The sequence below is a fragment of the Kogia breviceps genome, chromosome 8, assembly GCF_026419965.1.
Source record: "Kogia breviceps isolate mKogBre1 chromosome 8, mKogBre1 haplotype 1, whole genome shotgun sequence".
Classification (NCBI taxonomy): Eukaryota; Metazoa; Chordata; class Mammalia; order Artiodactyla; family Physeteridae; genus Kogia; species Kogia breviceps.
The window spans coordinates 116,447,098-116,459,256 of NC_081317.1; the positions used below are offsets into that span (position 1 = coordinate 116,447,098).

Genomic DNA, 12,159 nt, shown 5'->3' on the forward strand with positions numbered 1-12,159 from the left:
TGGTAGTGGCAACTATATTGGACGCCACAACATAGGAATTCCAGAATCTTCTTGGATTCCACACGTCCCATCTCTCAGTTCACATGTGCATTCACACAGGGGAGAAGACAGAGTCACACTCAAATTTAGGGCAAGGTGGAGATCATAAAGCACGTGTTCTATGAAAAAGAAAGGAAAAAAACCCGCACATGTTCAGAAGAGAAAGCACACTCACACAGTTGGCTCTCAGTTGCCTGTGAAGCAGACTTGTCATGCAGTGGTTCTCAAACTTTCGCATACATAAAAATTACCTGGAGGACGCTGCCGAATCCCACCTCCCTTTCTGTTTCTGTAAATCTGAGATGGAGCCTGAGAATGCGAATATTTTATAAGTTCCTGGTGATGCTGATTCACTGGTATTTTGAGGCTTTGAGAACTGCTCCTCTAGGGATGCCTGATGGGAAAGGCGACCTTCTCAGCTTCTGGCTTTTTGCCTGTTGGAGTTTCTGATGCCTTCCACTGTGGGCAGTCTCCCCCCCACACACCCCTCTGTTCTCTCGGAGCAAGGGAAAAATCATTTGCCTGTCCCTTCTTTGCCCAGTAAGAAAAAAAGCAGGCCTAAATCGACTTAGCAATTATATTGTTGCTAACATAGTTTTACATTGAAAGAGGGAAAAAATATAGTGAGTAGGGAGAGAAAGTTACTTGCAGGAAATACTAATGATTTTTGCTTCTCAAAATAAGTAGTGGAGTGCTGTAGTAATAGTAAAAGGAGATAACTTTTAAGTTATGTAAGAATATTCAAATATTTATCCAGTAATGTGTTTACAGTTATATATTGATAAGATAGAAAACTCATTGGAGATGCTGAGAAGATTCCGAGTAAAGTTGAAATAACCGAGAGGTTAATGCAGGGCAGGGATAATGAAGTGATTCTTCGGCAGTTTTGAAGTAGATGAGGGAGACGGATGCACCTCAATACAGAGGTTATTCCAGATGGAGGGCAGTGTTGTTAAATCGCCAAAATGCAGAACAGGCAGGCAATGTGTAGGGGCCTGGGGGGTGCATTTTGTTAATTCGAGAAGAGAGCTTGTCCAGAGAAATAAGAAGATATTGGTAAGACTGCGGAGAAGGTAGCATGAGAGGAATTTGTTGAATGGATAACTTGGATTTTAGTACAGCTTATTTGGCAGCGTAATTGTGACTGAAAAAGGGAAAAAAATGTGTTCTGATTAATGGCTAGGTTTTTTTTTTTTTTAATTTGGTAATTTAACATTGATTCTAACGATTTCCCCCATCTTTCATTTTAAGCTTATTGCAGAAGAATTTTGTCTAAAAACATTTTCCAGGTTTGGAGCACAGCCTATACCAGGTAAATGAAGTTTAATATGACTCCTTTCCCCTGTTTGCCATAATCAGTATACTAATTGTACTAGAGGTATTTGTAGATGTAGTAAGTTGGGGTAATCCAGAGGAAATGCATCTTTAAATTTCTTATGTTACACAGCAATATACAACACTTTCTGATGAACTCACAACAAAATTTCTCTTCATTATCTGCCTTATTCAAATGAATTCTATTTTGAAATCTGTCTTATTCAAATGTTCAGCTCATATTCTGAGAACATTGTTACAAAATGTTATAAAATGCCCTAGTTAATTGCAAATCTTTATGTAAAATAATTTTCTTTGAGAAATATTTAATATGCTAGAATATTTTAAATGTAAATCAGTGTGAAGTCAGGCACCTTAGTAAGGATAGATTTCCTTTTAAATATGGCCAGCAGAGGTGGAGTATTTGTAGGGCTGTGAGTGTGGTTATATATTATGTTTATGTATGTAAGTGTATCCCTGTGAGAGGGAAATTACATCTTTGCTGCATTGATTGATTTCAGAATGGGTTTCTAAAATCGGTGGAAGTTGTTTAAGATTTGAAGACTGTGTTGTTTTTCAAACATAATGCTTTGCATGTTCTACTCCATTTTGAGTGTGAACACATTAATAAAAATAAATCCTGTATCATAAAAGTCCATATCAGCTGGACGCGGTGTGACTGTATGTCCTCAGGGAGGACAGCTGGGTTAGCTCTTCTTAAACACGCTGGGGCTCCTCCCCCTTTGCGCCGGCCGAGACTGGCAGTCCTGGGAGGGCAGATCCACTTGGAACCAAGTTCATGAGACAGTCCCGGGGCAGGGCCAGCGTGTCCCTCCTGGTGAGGAGTCACAGCGTCCTCAAAAGCCTCCTCGTCACACAGGCAGGAAGGAACCCCCGTGTCCGCACTTTGTTCCCGGTGGGCGAGCCTCCCGCGAAGTGGAGCGCAGGAGCTCTGCTCCACTCTGGCTTGAGGAGCTGGATGGAGGAGATGTGTAATGGCGAGGCATTACCTTGTGGGCCCCCTCCCCGTGGGCAGGAAGCTTCCTCCTACCGGCAGCCTCGCCTCTGAGATGAGACACCTCGGCAGCCAGATGAATAATCCTCCCTCTTCACTGGGGAGTGTTTGTACTTTTGTGCCTCTTGCCCCTTTTCTGGTACACACAGTATTTCTTTGCTTATGTTAATATATGTAGCCAGGTTGCAGCGGTGTGACTTTGTTTATCTGTCTTCGGATTGGAGCTTACAGTTGAATTTTCAAAGGGGAAAATTTTTTTTCTCACATTTCCTAGTTCCTGTTCTGATACAGTTGGAGTCTGCGTTTGGAAAAACTTACTGTATCTCAGATTTTCCACACACCTTAGTTGTGAATCTCTAAACTGCCAATCAAATGGCTTATATTATTGTTACTTTTGTGAGCATTTACTAAATTTTATGAATAGTATGTGTTCATTATAAAAATTAAAAAGAAGAAAATAAAAATTACCCTAATGTTAACACAGACTGTTACATTTGGTATATTTTTTTCCGTGATAGGAGATGCATAATGATTGAAAATTGGGGTTGTGTTATATAAACAAAGGTTCATTTCTTTTAATTCACAGTATTATATGTTGATCATTTTCTAATACAATTAAATATTCTCTGAAGAACAGAGTTTAATGCTAGTATTTCCTCGTGAACTCCCAGGTAATTTTTTTCTCCATTCCCCTCTTAAAGAAGAAGCGTGCTTGTTGGCGGAGGTTGATCACGTGGCTCTAGGACATGGTACACCCCTGGGATGGAGGGCAGGCTGAGTGAGGAGTGGGGCTGAGCCAGGGGGAGGGGGTCATGGAGGAAGGGGCTCCAGGAAGGCTTCGAGCAGAGGAGGCTCTTTGACCTCCTTTAGTAGTATCTTTGATGGCCGTATGGTGTAGACTTTCATTTTCATTACTTTAGTCTATTTTTCTTGAATTTATCATTGTTCTAAGACTGAATATTGTCTGGGCTTCAATAAAAGTTTAATACGGAATGTTGCAGGGTTTATCCTTGTGTATACATTTTTGTGTTTCTCTGATTATTTCCTTTTTTTTTTTTTTGCTGTATGCGGGCCTCTCACTGTTGTGGCCTCTCCCGTTGCGGAGCACAGGCTCCAGACGCGCAGGCTCAGCGGCCATGGCTCACCGGTCCAGCCGCTCCGCGGCATGTGGGATCTTCCTGGACCAGGGCACGAACCCGTGTCCCCTGCATTGGCAGGCGGACTCTCAACCACTGCGCCACCAGGGAAGACCCTCTGATTATTTCTTTAAAATCAATTTATAAACGTTGTTCTTTTTTTTTTTTCTTTTGGTCACACTGCACGGCTTGTGGGATCTTAGTTCCCCAGCCAAGGATTGAACCCACGCCCTTGTCAGTGAAAGCGTGGAATCCTAACCACTGGACCGCCAGGGAATTCCCATAAACATTGTTCTTGATATAAATTGCTCTCTGGAAAGTTTGACCAGTTTGTATTCCTACCAGCAGTGCATAAACATACTCATTTCATGGGACCCTTAGCTATAGAGATTCTTTTAAGTACCTGTTCTTCAATGGGTCTCTGGTGTAGGCATTACTCAGACTATATATGAAGCAAATATTAAAGTGCTCACAGTGATGGAATTAATGTTTAACATTTGCTCTTGAGGTTTATATTCTGCTTTCAAAAGTAATTTCTAGGAGGCTTCCCTGGTGGCGCAGTGGTTGAGAGTCCGCCTGCCGATGCAGGGGACGCGGGTTCATGCGCCAGTCCGGGAAGATCCCACATGCCGCGGAGCGGCTGGGCCCGTGAGCCATGGCCGCTGAGCCTGCGCGTCCGGAGCCTGAGCTCCACAACGGGAGAGGCCACAACAGTGGGAGGCCTGCGTACCGCCAAAAAAAAAAAAAAAAGTAATTTCTAAGACATTGAATGTTCTTTTTAAAGTTTATTTTTAACAGCTTTATTGAGATATAATTTGCATACCATTCAGTTCACCCATTTAAAGTCAACAGGTCAGCGTTTTTTAGTATATTCACAGATACATGCAGTCATCATCCATAGTCAGTTTTAGGGATGTGCTTGTTCTGTGTGAGAAATTTCAGCAAGCTAGCTTCTTGCTTCTTTCAAAGAGTGACTTTAGTGTGGAATAGCCCTAGTGGAGGCATTGCCGTGTGGTAAGGAGGGAATGAGACGTTTGATGAAAAGTCTCAGATTCATTGATCTCAGTGATTGTGAACATGAACAAGGCCATCTTGAAGAATTTTGAAATTAGGGGCTTCCTATTAAGAACTCTGAAAATAACTTTTTTCTATTTTTTTCATGTAGCTAAAAGACCAGGTTCAGGACAAAGCTTGGCTTCTGTTGTGTCTGCTCAGAAAATTACAAAGCCTGCTGCTAAATATGGAGTCCCTTTAACGTATAAGAAATATGGAGATAAAAAATTACATGAAAAGAAACCACTCCAAAAACATAAACAGGTATGATGGTCATGCTATAAACTGTGTATTAATCACATGCTCAGGTTGCCCTTATTTTATTGTAGCTCAATTCAGTTAATCTTGATATTCATAGGATTGTTTTTATTAAGTTACTAAAGAACATTGTTTTCTGCTTCACCAGTCTTCTAAAACTTGGGAGACTTACAGAAGTCATAAAAACGGGCCTCCCTGGTGGCGCAGTGGTTGAGAGTCCGCCTGCCGATGCAGGGGACACGGGTTCGTGCCCCGGTCTGGGAAGATCCCACGTGCCGCGGAGCGGCTGGGCCCGTGAGCCGTGGCCGCTGGGCCTGCGCGTCCGGAGCCTGTGCTCCGCAACGGGAGAGGCCACGGCAGTGAGAGGCCCACGTACTGCAAAAAAAAAAAAAATAGAAGTCATAAAGAAACATTAGTTAAGTAAAGTAGCTAGTGCAGTAAAAAGATAGTAACATTATAAATGAAATCATTTTTGAATAACCTAAGCAGAGCCATTTGTCTTTGTGCCTAAAATAAGTAAATATCTGTGATACACATCATAAAAATCTGGGGAAATTTTGAATTTAAGAATTCACAATGAGATAAATAAATCAAAATCATAGAGCTGGAGGAATATGATCATATAGTCTGTCATATTTCAGATGAAAATTAAGGCCTGTAGCATTTAGGGGTTGTGTCTAAGAACACAGAGTATTAGTTGCAGGAATTTGGTATTTTTCTTCACGTCACTAGCTGTGTTCTCTGGTATATGGAACCTGTTGGTTTTGCACTGCATATGCACGTGCATGCATACACGTACACACGTGTAGTTACAAAGGAGTGTGTAATGCTGTAAGACAGACCTCCTAGTAGGGGTGGTCCGTCTCTTTGGTAGAAGCTATGCTAAAGTAGTTCAACATGATCCCTGTAAAGCAGTCTTCAAATAAGTTGTGTAAGTCAGCATCCAGTCAGGAGACAGAAAACATAATAATTTGTTAGGGGAAAGTTTAGTGTAAGTAATTATTATCTGTTTTTAGGTAATTGACTTCTCAGGGGTAAAGAGAACTCTAAAGAATACAGGCCTAGCAGACAGACGCAGGAAGCAGGCACTGCTCCTGGTGCAGAGGCAGGGCCCCATAGGAGAGACAGAGGCCAGAGTATCACCCCGCCTGCCCTTAAAGCCGAGACTCAGAGCCTGCTGGGTGTGGAGGGAGGTGACCCCTGGGTAGTGGAGTTCCCTGAGGTGCCAGGGCCGAGGCTGGCAGATGCGAGACTGCCCATTGTGGAGCTGATCAGACTCCTGGAACCTTCATAGGGTGAACTGTGCTGAGAGGCCCATGGAGGAGCCCGCCGGGCGCCGCTGGGCTCTTTGGGCTGGGCTGCCGGCTGGGGCACCGGGAGCGGCGGGCACCGGCCTCGAGGCTGCCGGCGGTACTCTGCCCGCAGCGGTGGTGTCACTCACCGCATGTCCTGCACCCACAGGGACAAGAGGAAGAGAAGCCCTTTCCTTGTGCAGCGTCCCTCCCTCCAACGTGGTCTGCGGACAAAGCTTACATCCTGCCGCGGGCCTGAGGTTTGCCCTGTCCAGCCGCAGGGCCACGAGCAGGACGGTGAAGGGTGAACTGCGAGCTGAGGGGCACCGTGACAGCTGGCACACCGCGTTTGTGTTTCTGGTTTTGGTGCCACGTTTATTCAGGCCTAAATGGAGCAGTTCCGTCATAGCCTTTAGCCCTCTTTTCTTTAGTCACCACAAGACACCCAGCGCCCCCGGCGTGCCCTCATTCCGCAGCCTCCCAGCTCCCTAAGGCCCTGGTCCTCCCCCGAGCCAAGCCCTGAACCCTTCCACAGAGCCGCGGATGGCACGCCGTCAGCAGAGTCCCCCGCATTCTAACCTGGTCCAGAGTGTCTTCACCTCTTTTGCTCTAAACCTGCGTCTCCCCTGGGCACCGTTTTCCCTCTGCTCCCTCAGTCCTGCCGGGCCTAGAGGTGGGATGATGGAGGCGTGCTCCTCGCTTGTCATTGCCAGACTCTCCCCTGCTCCCTAAGCCACTCCGCCAGGCTTCGTGTCGGCCGCTGCGCCTCCGCGTGAGGGTCACCTTGGACACTTCCCCGCGCGGCCGTGATTCTTGGTGACTTCAGTATCTGAGAGGATGTGACCCTCGCAGTGGTGCATGGCCTCGTCTTCGTGATGGTTCTCTTTCGTCAGTGATCGTGTCTCCTTGGAACTCTCCCCTGGAGTCACGGCATCACATTTGCCATCCATAAGAGCATCTGTGGGGTAGTCTCAGTGCCAAGTACCCCACTCTCTGACCACTACTTCCTGTGTTTGCAGCTCATTCCCTGAGGACTCTGCCACCAGAACTTCTTTGTTCTGTTTGGATCCGTGGATCTTAACTAGTTTTTTCATTGTCCATCCCTTCTTCGTCTTTATTTCCTTTCTCCGGCTTTAATTTCACGTTCTCTCGTTGTAATAGTTTCCAGAACCTGGACTGTCTTGCCCCAGTGGAATGTGGTGGGAAAAGCAGGCAGCTGTTCTGACTGGTCTCGCTTTGAGTTTAACCCCCCAGCGGCAGGCGAGCACTGGGGCCACCGCCCTATTACGTTTCCACAGTCCGGTTACCCCCCACTTTCTAAGGTGGTCGTCTCCTCCTTTCTCCTTGTTCTTCACCTCAGGGTCATGACCTTGCGACCTGTTTCACTGAGCAAACAGAAGCAAGGGGAAGGACGTTGCCGGCACTCAGCAGCACTCCTGCCACTCAGTCCTCCCTGTTTGTCAATATCCTGCCTTTCTTCCTGTTACTGTGATGATGTTTGTGTTTTGATCCAGAGCCAGCCCAGCTGTTTGTGGACCGTCTGTTGTTAGTATTTCTGCCTGCTGAAGGACTTCACCCTCTCTTCTGTATCATATTTTTCCTCTCCCCTGAATCATTCCTGTTAGCAAACAAACGTGTTATATCTTCAGCCTTCTTAACAAAATCCTCCCTCCCATGTCTCCCTGGATCCACCCCTTTCCCTGTGTCTCTGCTCCTTCAGCGGCAGAACTTCCCCCAGCCTTGTCTGTACGTCTTCGCCTCCCGGCTTCCCCTTTCCTCTTGCTTTGTCACAGCTGTTAGGACCGCGGGGACCCCAGTTGGGTACGCCCAGGGGTCAGCTGTCTTCTTCCTCTGCCTCAGTTTTGGACTCGCTTGAGTACCTGCGTTTATGCACTTGAGTCCAGATGTCACGCTCTGCTGCTTGTCCCCCTCCTTGCCCGCCTGCTCTTCTTGCCCCCCGCGCGAGTCCCTCCTGGTGTCGCTGACCCCTGACGCTCACGTGCCTCAGGACGCCGGCCGGCGACACCTCCTTCCTGGACCATCCCCGCTCTCTGGCAGCACCTGTGAACCGACCCATCTGCATCTCGAGCCGGGACTCCTTTCCTGAGCCCCAGACCCGTGCTGTCCTCGCATTTCTAACCGGGTATGTGACGGGCGTCCCGGCCTGAGGGTGTGTAAGTCTGAACGCCGGGTCCCATGCCGTCCCCAGGCCCGTCGTCCTCGTCCCGCCTCACGCCCCTGAAGTCTGCTGACGCCCCGCCACCGCCACCTCCCGCCCACCGCCTGCAGGGTCTGTTCTGCTCGCAGTCTGACTGCCGCCGCCCGCCCTCGCAAACGCTGGTCCGGGCCTCCTCGCCCTCCCCGGCCTGACCTCGCTGCTCTCAGACCGGCGTCCTGCGTCTGTCCGCACACGGCAGCCTCAGTGCTGCTCTGATGGTGAAGGGTAAGCGTCGCCCTTTCCTGCCGAAGAGGTGCCAGCAGCCTTTCCTCCCGCTCAGAGCAGGCGCCCTGTTACCTCCGCAGGTCTCATCTCTGCCCCCTCCTTGCTAGTCTCCGCCCAGCAGCGCTCGTGAGACCTTGCTGTCCTCAGACATGCTGAGCACCTTTCTGCAGAAGAGCGCTTGCCCTTGCTCCTCTCTTCTCCTGGAGGACTGTCTCTCTCGTGCTTAGGTTTCTTCCTTCCTTCTGGGCTGTGCTCGCAGCTCTATGGATAGAACCGCCATTCACCCTTCTAAGGCCCACCCCCACAGCTCCGTCTGCTTTTTCCTCCGCTGCTTTTCTTGCACGTGCCTGTTTCCAGCCTCCTCCGTGGAGGTGTGAATCGGTGAGAGCAGGGGTGATGTCGTTCACTGGTGCCTGAACCAGTGGGGCCCCCAGTAAACACTGGCTGGATAAGTGAGTGGTGAGTGGATTGGAGGGCACTAACTTAGACTTTGTCAAGCCACTCAAGTGTTAATTCTTTAAAAGAATGAGTAACACCCAAAAGTTGTTCGTAAAACTCTGTGCAGGAGCCATTTTGTTACTGTTGTTCGCAAATTGAGAACAACTAGAAAAACAAAGCCAAGAGAGAAAACATGATAATGAGCAGCTCCTGAGCACACTGGGGTGTGTCTGTATCCATAAGGTCACAGGAGGAGAAATGGACTCCACGGCTCTTTTCTTTAGTCAGAAAGACAAGTAGTCTGCTAAGATTATTATCGATAGTTGTACTGAAGAGACTAAAAATTAATATGATCCCTTAAACTTTCTCTTGTAACCCAAATACGTACTTGGGTGGCCTTGTAGAAGGTCATTTGTCTTATCTCTGGGCCACGTGCTCCCCTGACCAAGGGGAGAGATCAGAGCGCTTGGTGAGGCTGGGCTGAAGATGTAGCAGGCGGCCCTCACCCTTGGGCGGGATCGTAGCCGAGTGTCTCTTCTTTCACATGGCTGGTCGGGTCAAGCAGCATGTTGGTGCTCTTAACGTTTCCCTCACTTTCAGTGAGCATTTATTCAGTAGGCAAGGGCAGCGCCCTGTGGTATTTTCAGATTCCAGAGAGTAATATCATCCCATCAACTAGTCAGTGACAGATGCACGATTCAGGTGACAGTTATAAGAGTTGTGGAGTTCAGGCAAGGTTGTTGCCCTTAAAGTTTTTAGGCATTTGGCATGATTTTCTAGACCAGACCAGTGAGAACTAAATAATAATAAGCACATGAAATAAACATGCAGCTTATTTAAACAACGTTTCACGACAGATTTCTTTGCAAGACAGTGTGAATGTACTTAATGCCACAGAATTGTACACTAAAAAATGGTTAAAATGGTAAATTTTTTTTAGTTGAAGTGTAGTTGATCTATCATATTGTGTTAGTTTCAGGTGTACAGCATAGTGATTCAGTTTATTGGGGGGGGCAGATTGTATTCCATTATAGGTTATTACAAGATATTGGGTATTAATTTCCTGTGCTGTACAGTGAATCCGTGGTGCTCATCTGTTTTATGTATAACAGTTTTTATTTGTTAATCCTGTACTCCTAATTTGTCCCTCTCCCTTTTGGTAACCATGAGTTTGTTTTCTGTGTCTGTGAGTCTATTTCTGCTTTACATATACATTCATTTGTATTATATTTTAGATTCCACATATAAGTGATATCGTATAGTATTTGTCTTTGTCTGACTTATTTCACTTAGCATAATAATCTCTAGGTCCATGCATGTTGCTGCAAACGGCAAATCTCATTCTTTTTTACGGCTGAGTAGTGTTCCATTGTATTGATGTACCACATCTGATTAAGCCAGTCGTCTGTTGATGGACCGTTGGGTTGTTTCCATGTCTTGGCTATTGTGAATAGTGCTGCAGTGAACATTGGGGTGCATGTTTCTTTTCAAATTAGAGTTTTTGGTTTTTCTGGATATATACCCAGGAGTGGGGCTTCTGGATCATATGGTAGTTTTATTTTTAGTTTTTTAAGGAACTTCCATACTGTTTTCTAAAATGGTAAATTTTATATGTGTTTTACCACGATGAAAACAAATTAGGAAAAATTTGAAGTAAATGAAAACTAAATAAAAATAAAAGAAACGACACATGTGTGAAGTTTTTCAAACCTAACAATGAAAACAATTAAAGGAAAAAAACTAAATGTCTAAATTATTTTAAATGTGATTTTTTTTAAATAAGTTTTTTTTGGGTTTTTATATGACTCATATATATATATATATATATATATATATTTTTTTTTTTTTTTTTTTTTTTTTTTTTTTTTTTTTGTGGTATGCGGGCCTCACTGTTGTGGCCTCTCCCGTTGTGGAGCACAGGCTCCGGACGCTCAGGCTCAGCGGCCATGGCTCACGGGCCCAGCCACTCCGCGGCATGTGGGATCTTCCCAGACCGGGGCACGAACCCGTGTCCCCTGCATCGGCAGGCGGATTCTCAACCACTGCGCCACCAGGGAAGCCCCATATATTTTTTTAAAGACTTATTTTGTCCCCAGAAAATCTAAAGCATGTTTTAGATTCAAATTCATAATGGCTCTTAGAATTTTAAATTTAACTTTCTATCAAACTTGAAAAGGAGAAGTTTATAAGGAAAACCATAACCCTTTACTGATAGTGCCTGTCTCTTTTTTTAAAAAAATTTTTGGCTTCATTGGGTCTTAGTTGCTGCGCGGGCTTTCTCTAGTTGTGGGGAGCGGGGGCTACTCTTGGTTGTGGTGCGTGGGCTTCTCACTGCAGTGGCTTCTCTTGTTGTGGAGCACGGGCTCTAGGCGCACGGGCTTCAGTAGTTGTGGTGCACGGGCTCAGTAGTTGTGGCTCACAGGCTCTAGAGCGCAGGCTCAGTAGTTGTGGTACATGGGCTCAGTAGTTGTGGCTCGTGGGCTCTAGAGAGCAGGCTCAGTAGTTGTGGTGCACGGGCTTAGTTGCTCCGCGACATGTGGGATCTTCCCAGACCAGGGATTGAACCCGTATCCCCTGCATTGGCAGGCGGATTCTTAACCAGCGCACCACCAGGGAAGTCCTGTCTGTCTCTTTTTAACTGCAGAAAATTAAGCTAATACACATGAAGTTTTTATTACTCAGCATATCATAAAAATATCTGCATGTCATAAAAACTTTCTTGGCTCCAATTCCTGTTAATAATCATAGCTGTTTTCTAAAAGGCTTCAGTTAAAAAAAAGGAGTGGTTATGAAGCCACCAGAGGGAGCTCTGTGAGTATGTTTCAGTATTTTGGTTCTGACTTTAGCAAAGAAACAAAACAACACTTTTCTTTTAGTATGGATGTTTTATATTACCATATTTTTCTCTTCTGTGTAGAAGTAGTGTTCTGAAAATACTTGTGTGATGTCAGAGGAACAGCTTGGAATTTTTATTTCACAAATATTTGAGTATCTTATATGTGAGGCAATCTGGAGGACCAAAACATGAATATAACTCTTGCTTTCATGTGACCTACCCAAGAGTACGTAGGTGTCTTAGTTAAACATTCCCTTGTTGCACACAATTGTGTAATCTGGTTTAAAGCTGCTCATGTATAGTGGGATGCTGTATCAGTCATGTTAATATTTTTA

At 45.8% G+C, this 12,159-nt stretch overlaps 1 protein-coding gene across 10 annotated transcripts in view; it reads left to right on the forward strand.

Moving 5' to 3' along the window:
- NEK1 (NIMA related kinase 1) overlaps positions 1–12,159 on the forward strand; it is a 218,232-nt gene that overhangs the window by 69,119 nt on the left and 136,954 nt on the right. For all 10 annotated transcript variants that reach the window (XM_067040071.1, XM_067040068.1, XM_067040065.1 and 7 more), the window contains 2 exons: positions 1,291–1,351; positions 4,670–4,821. In XM_067040071.1, the coding sequence (XP_066896172.1) occupies positions 1,291–1,351; positions 4,670–4,821 (213 nt within the window). The remainder of the gene's footprint in view (positions 1–1,290; positions 1,352–4,669; positions 4,822–12,159) is intronic.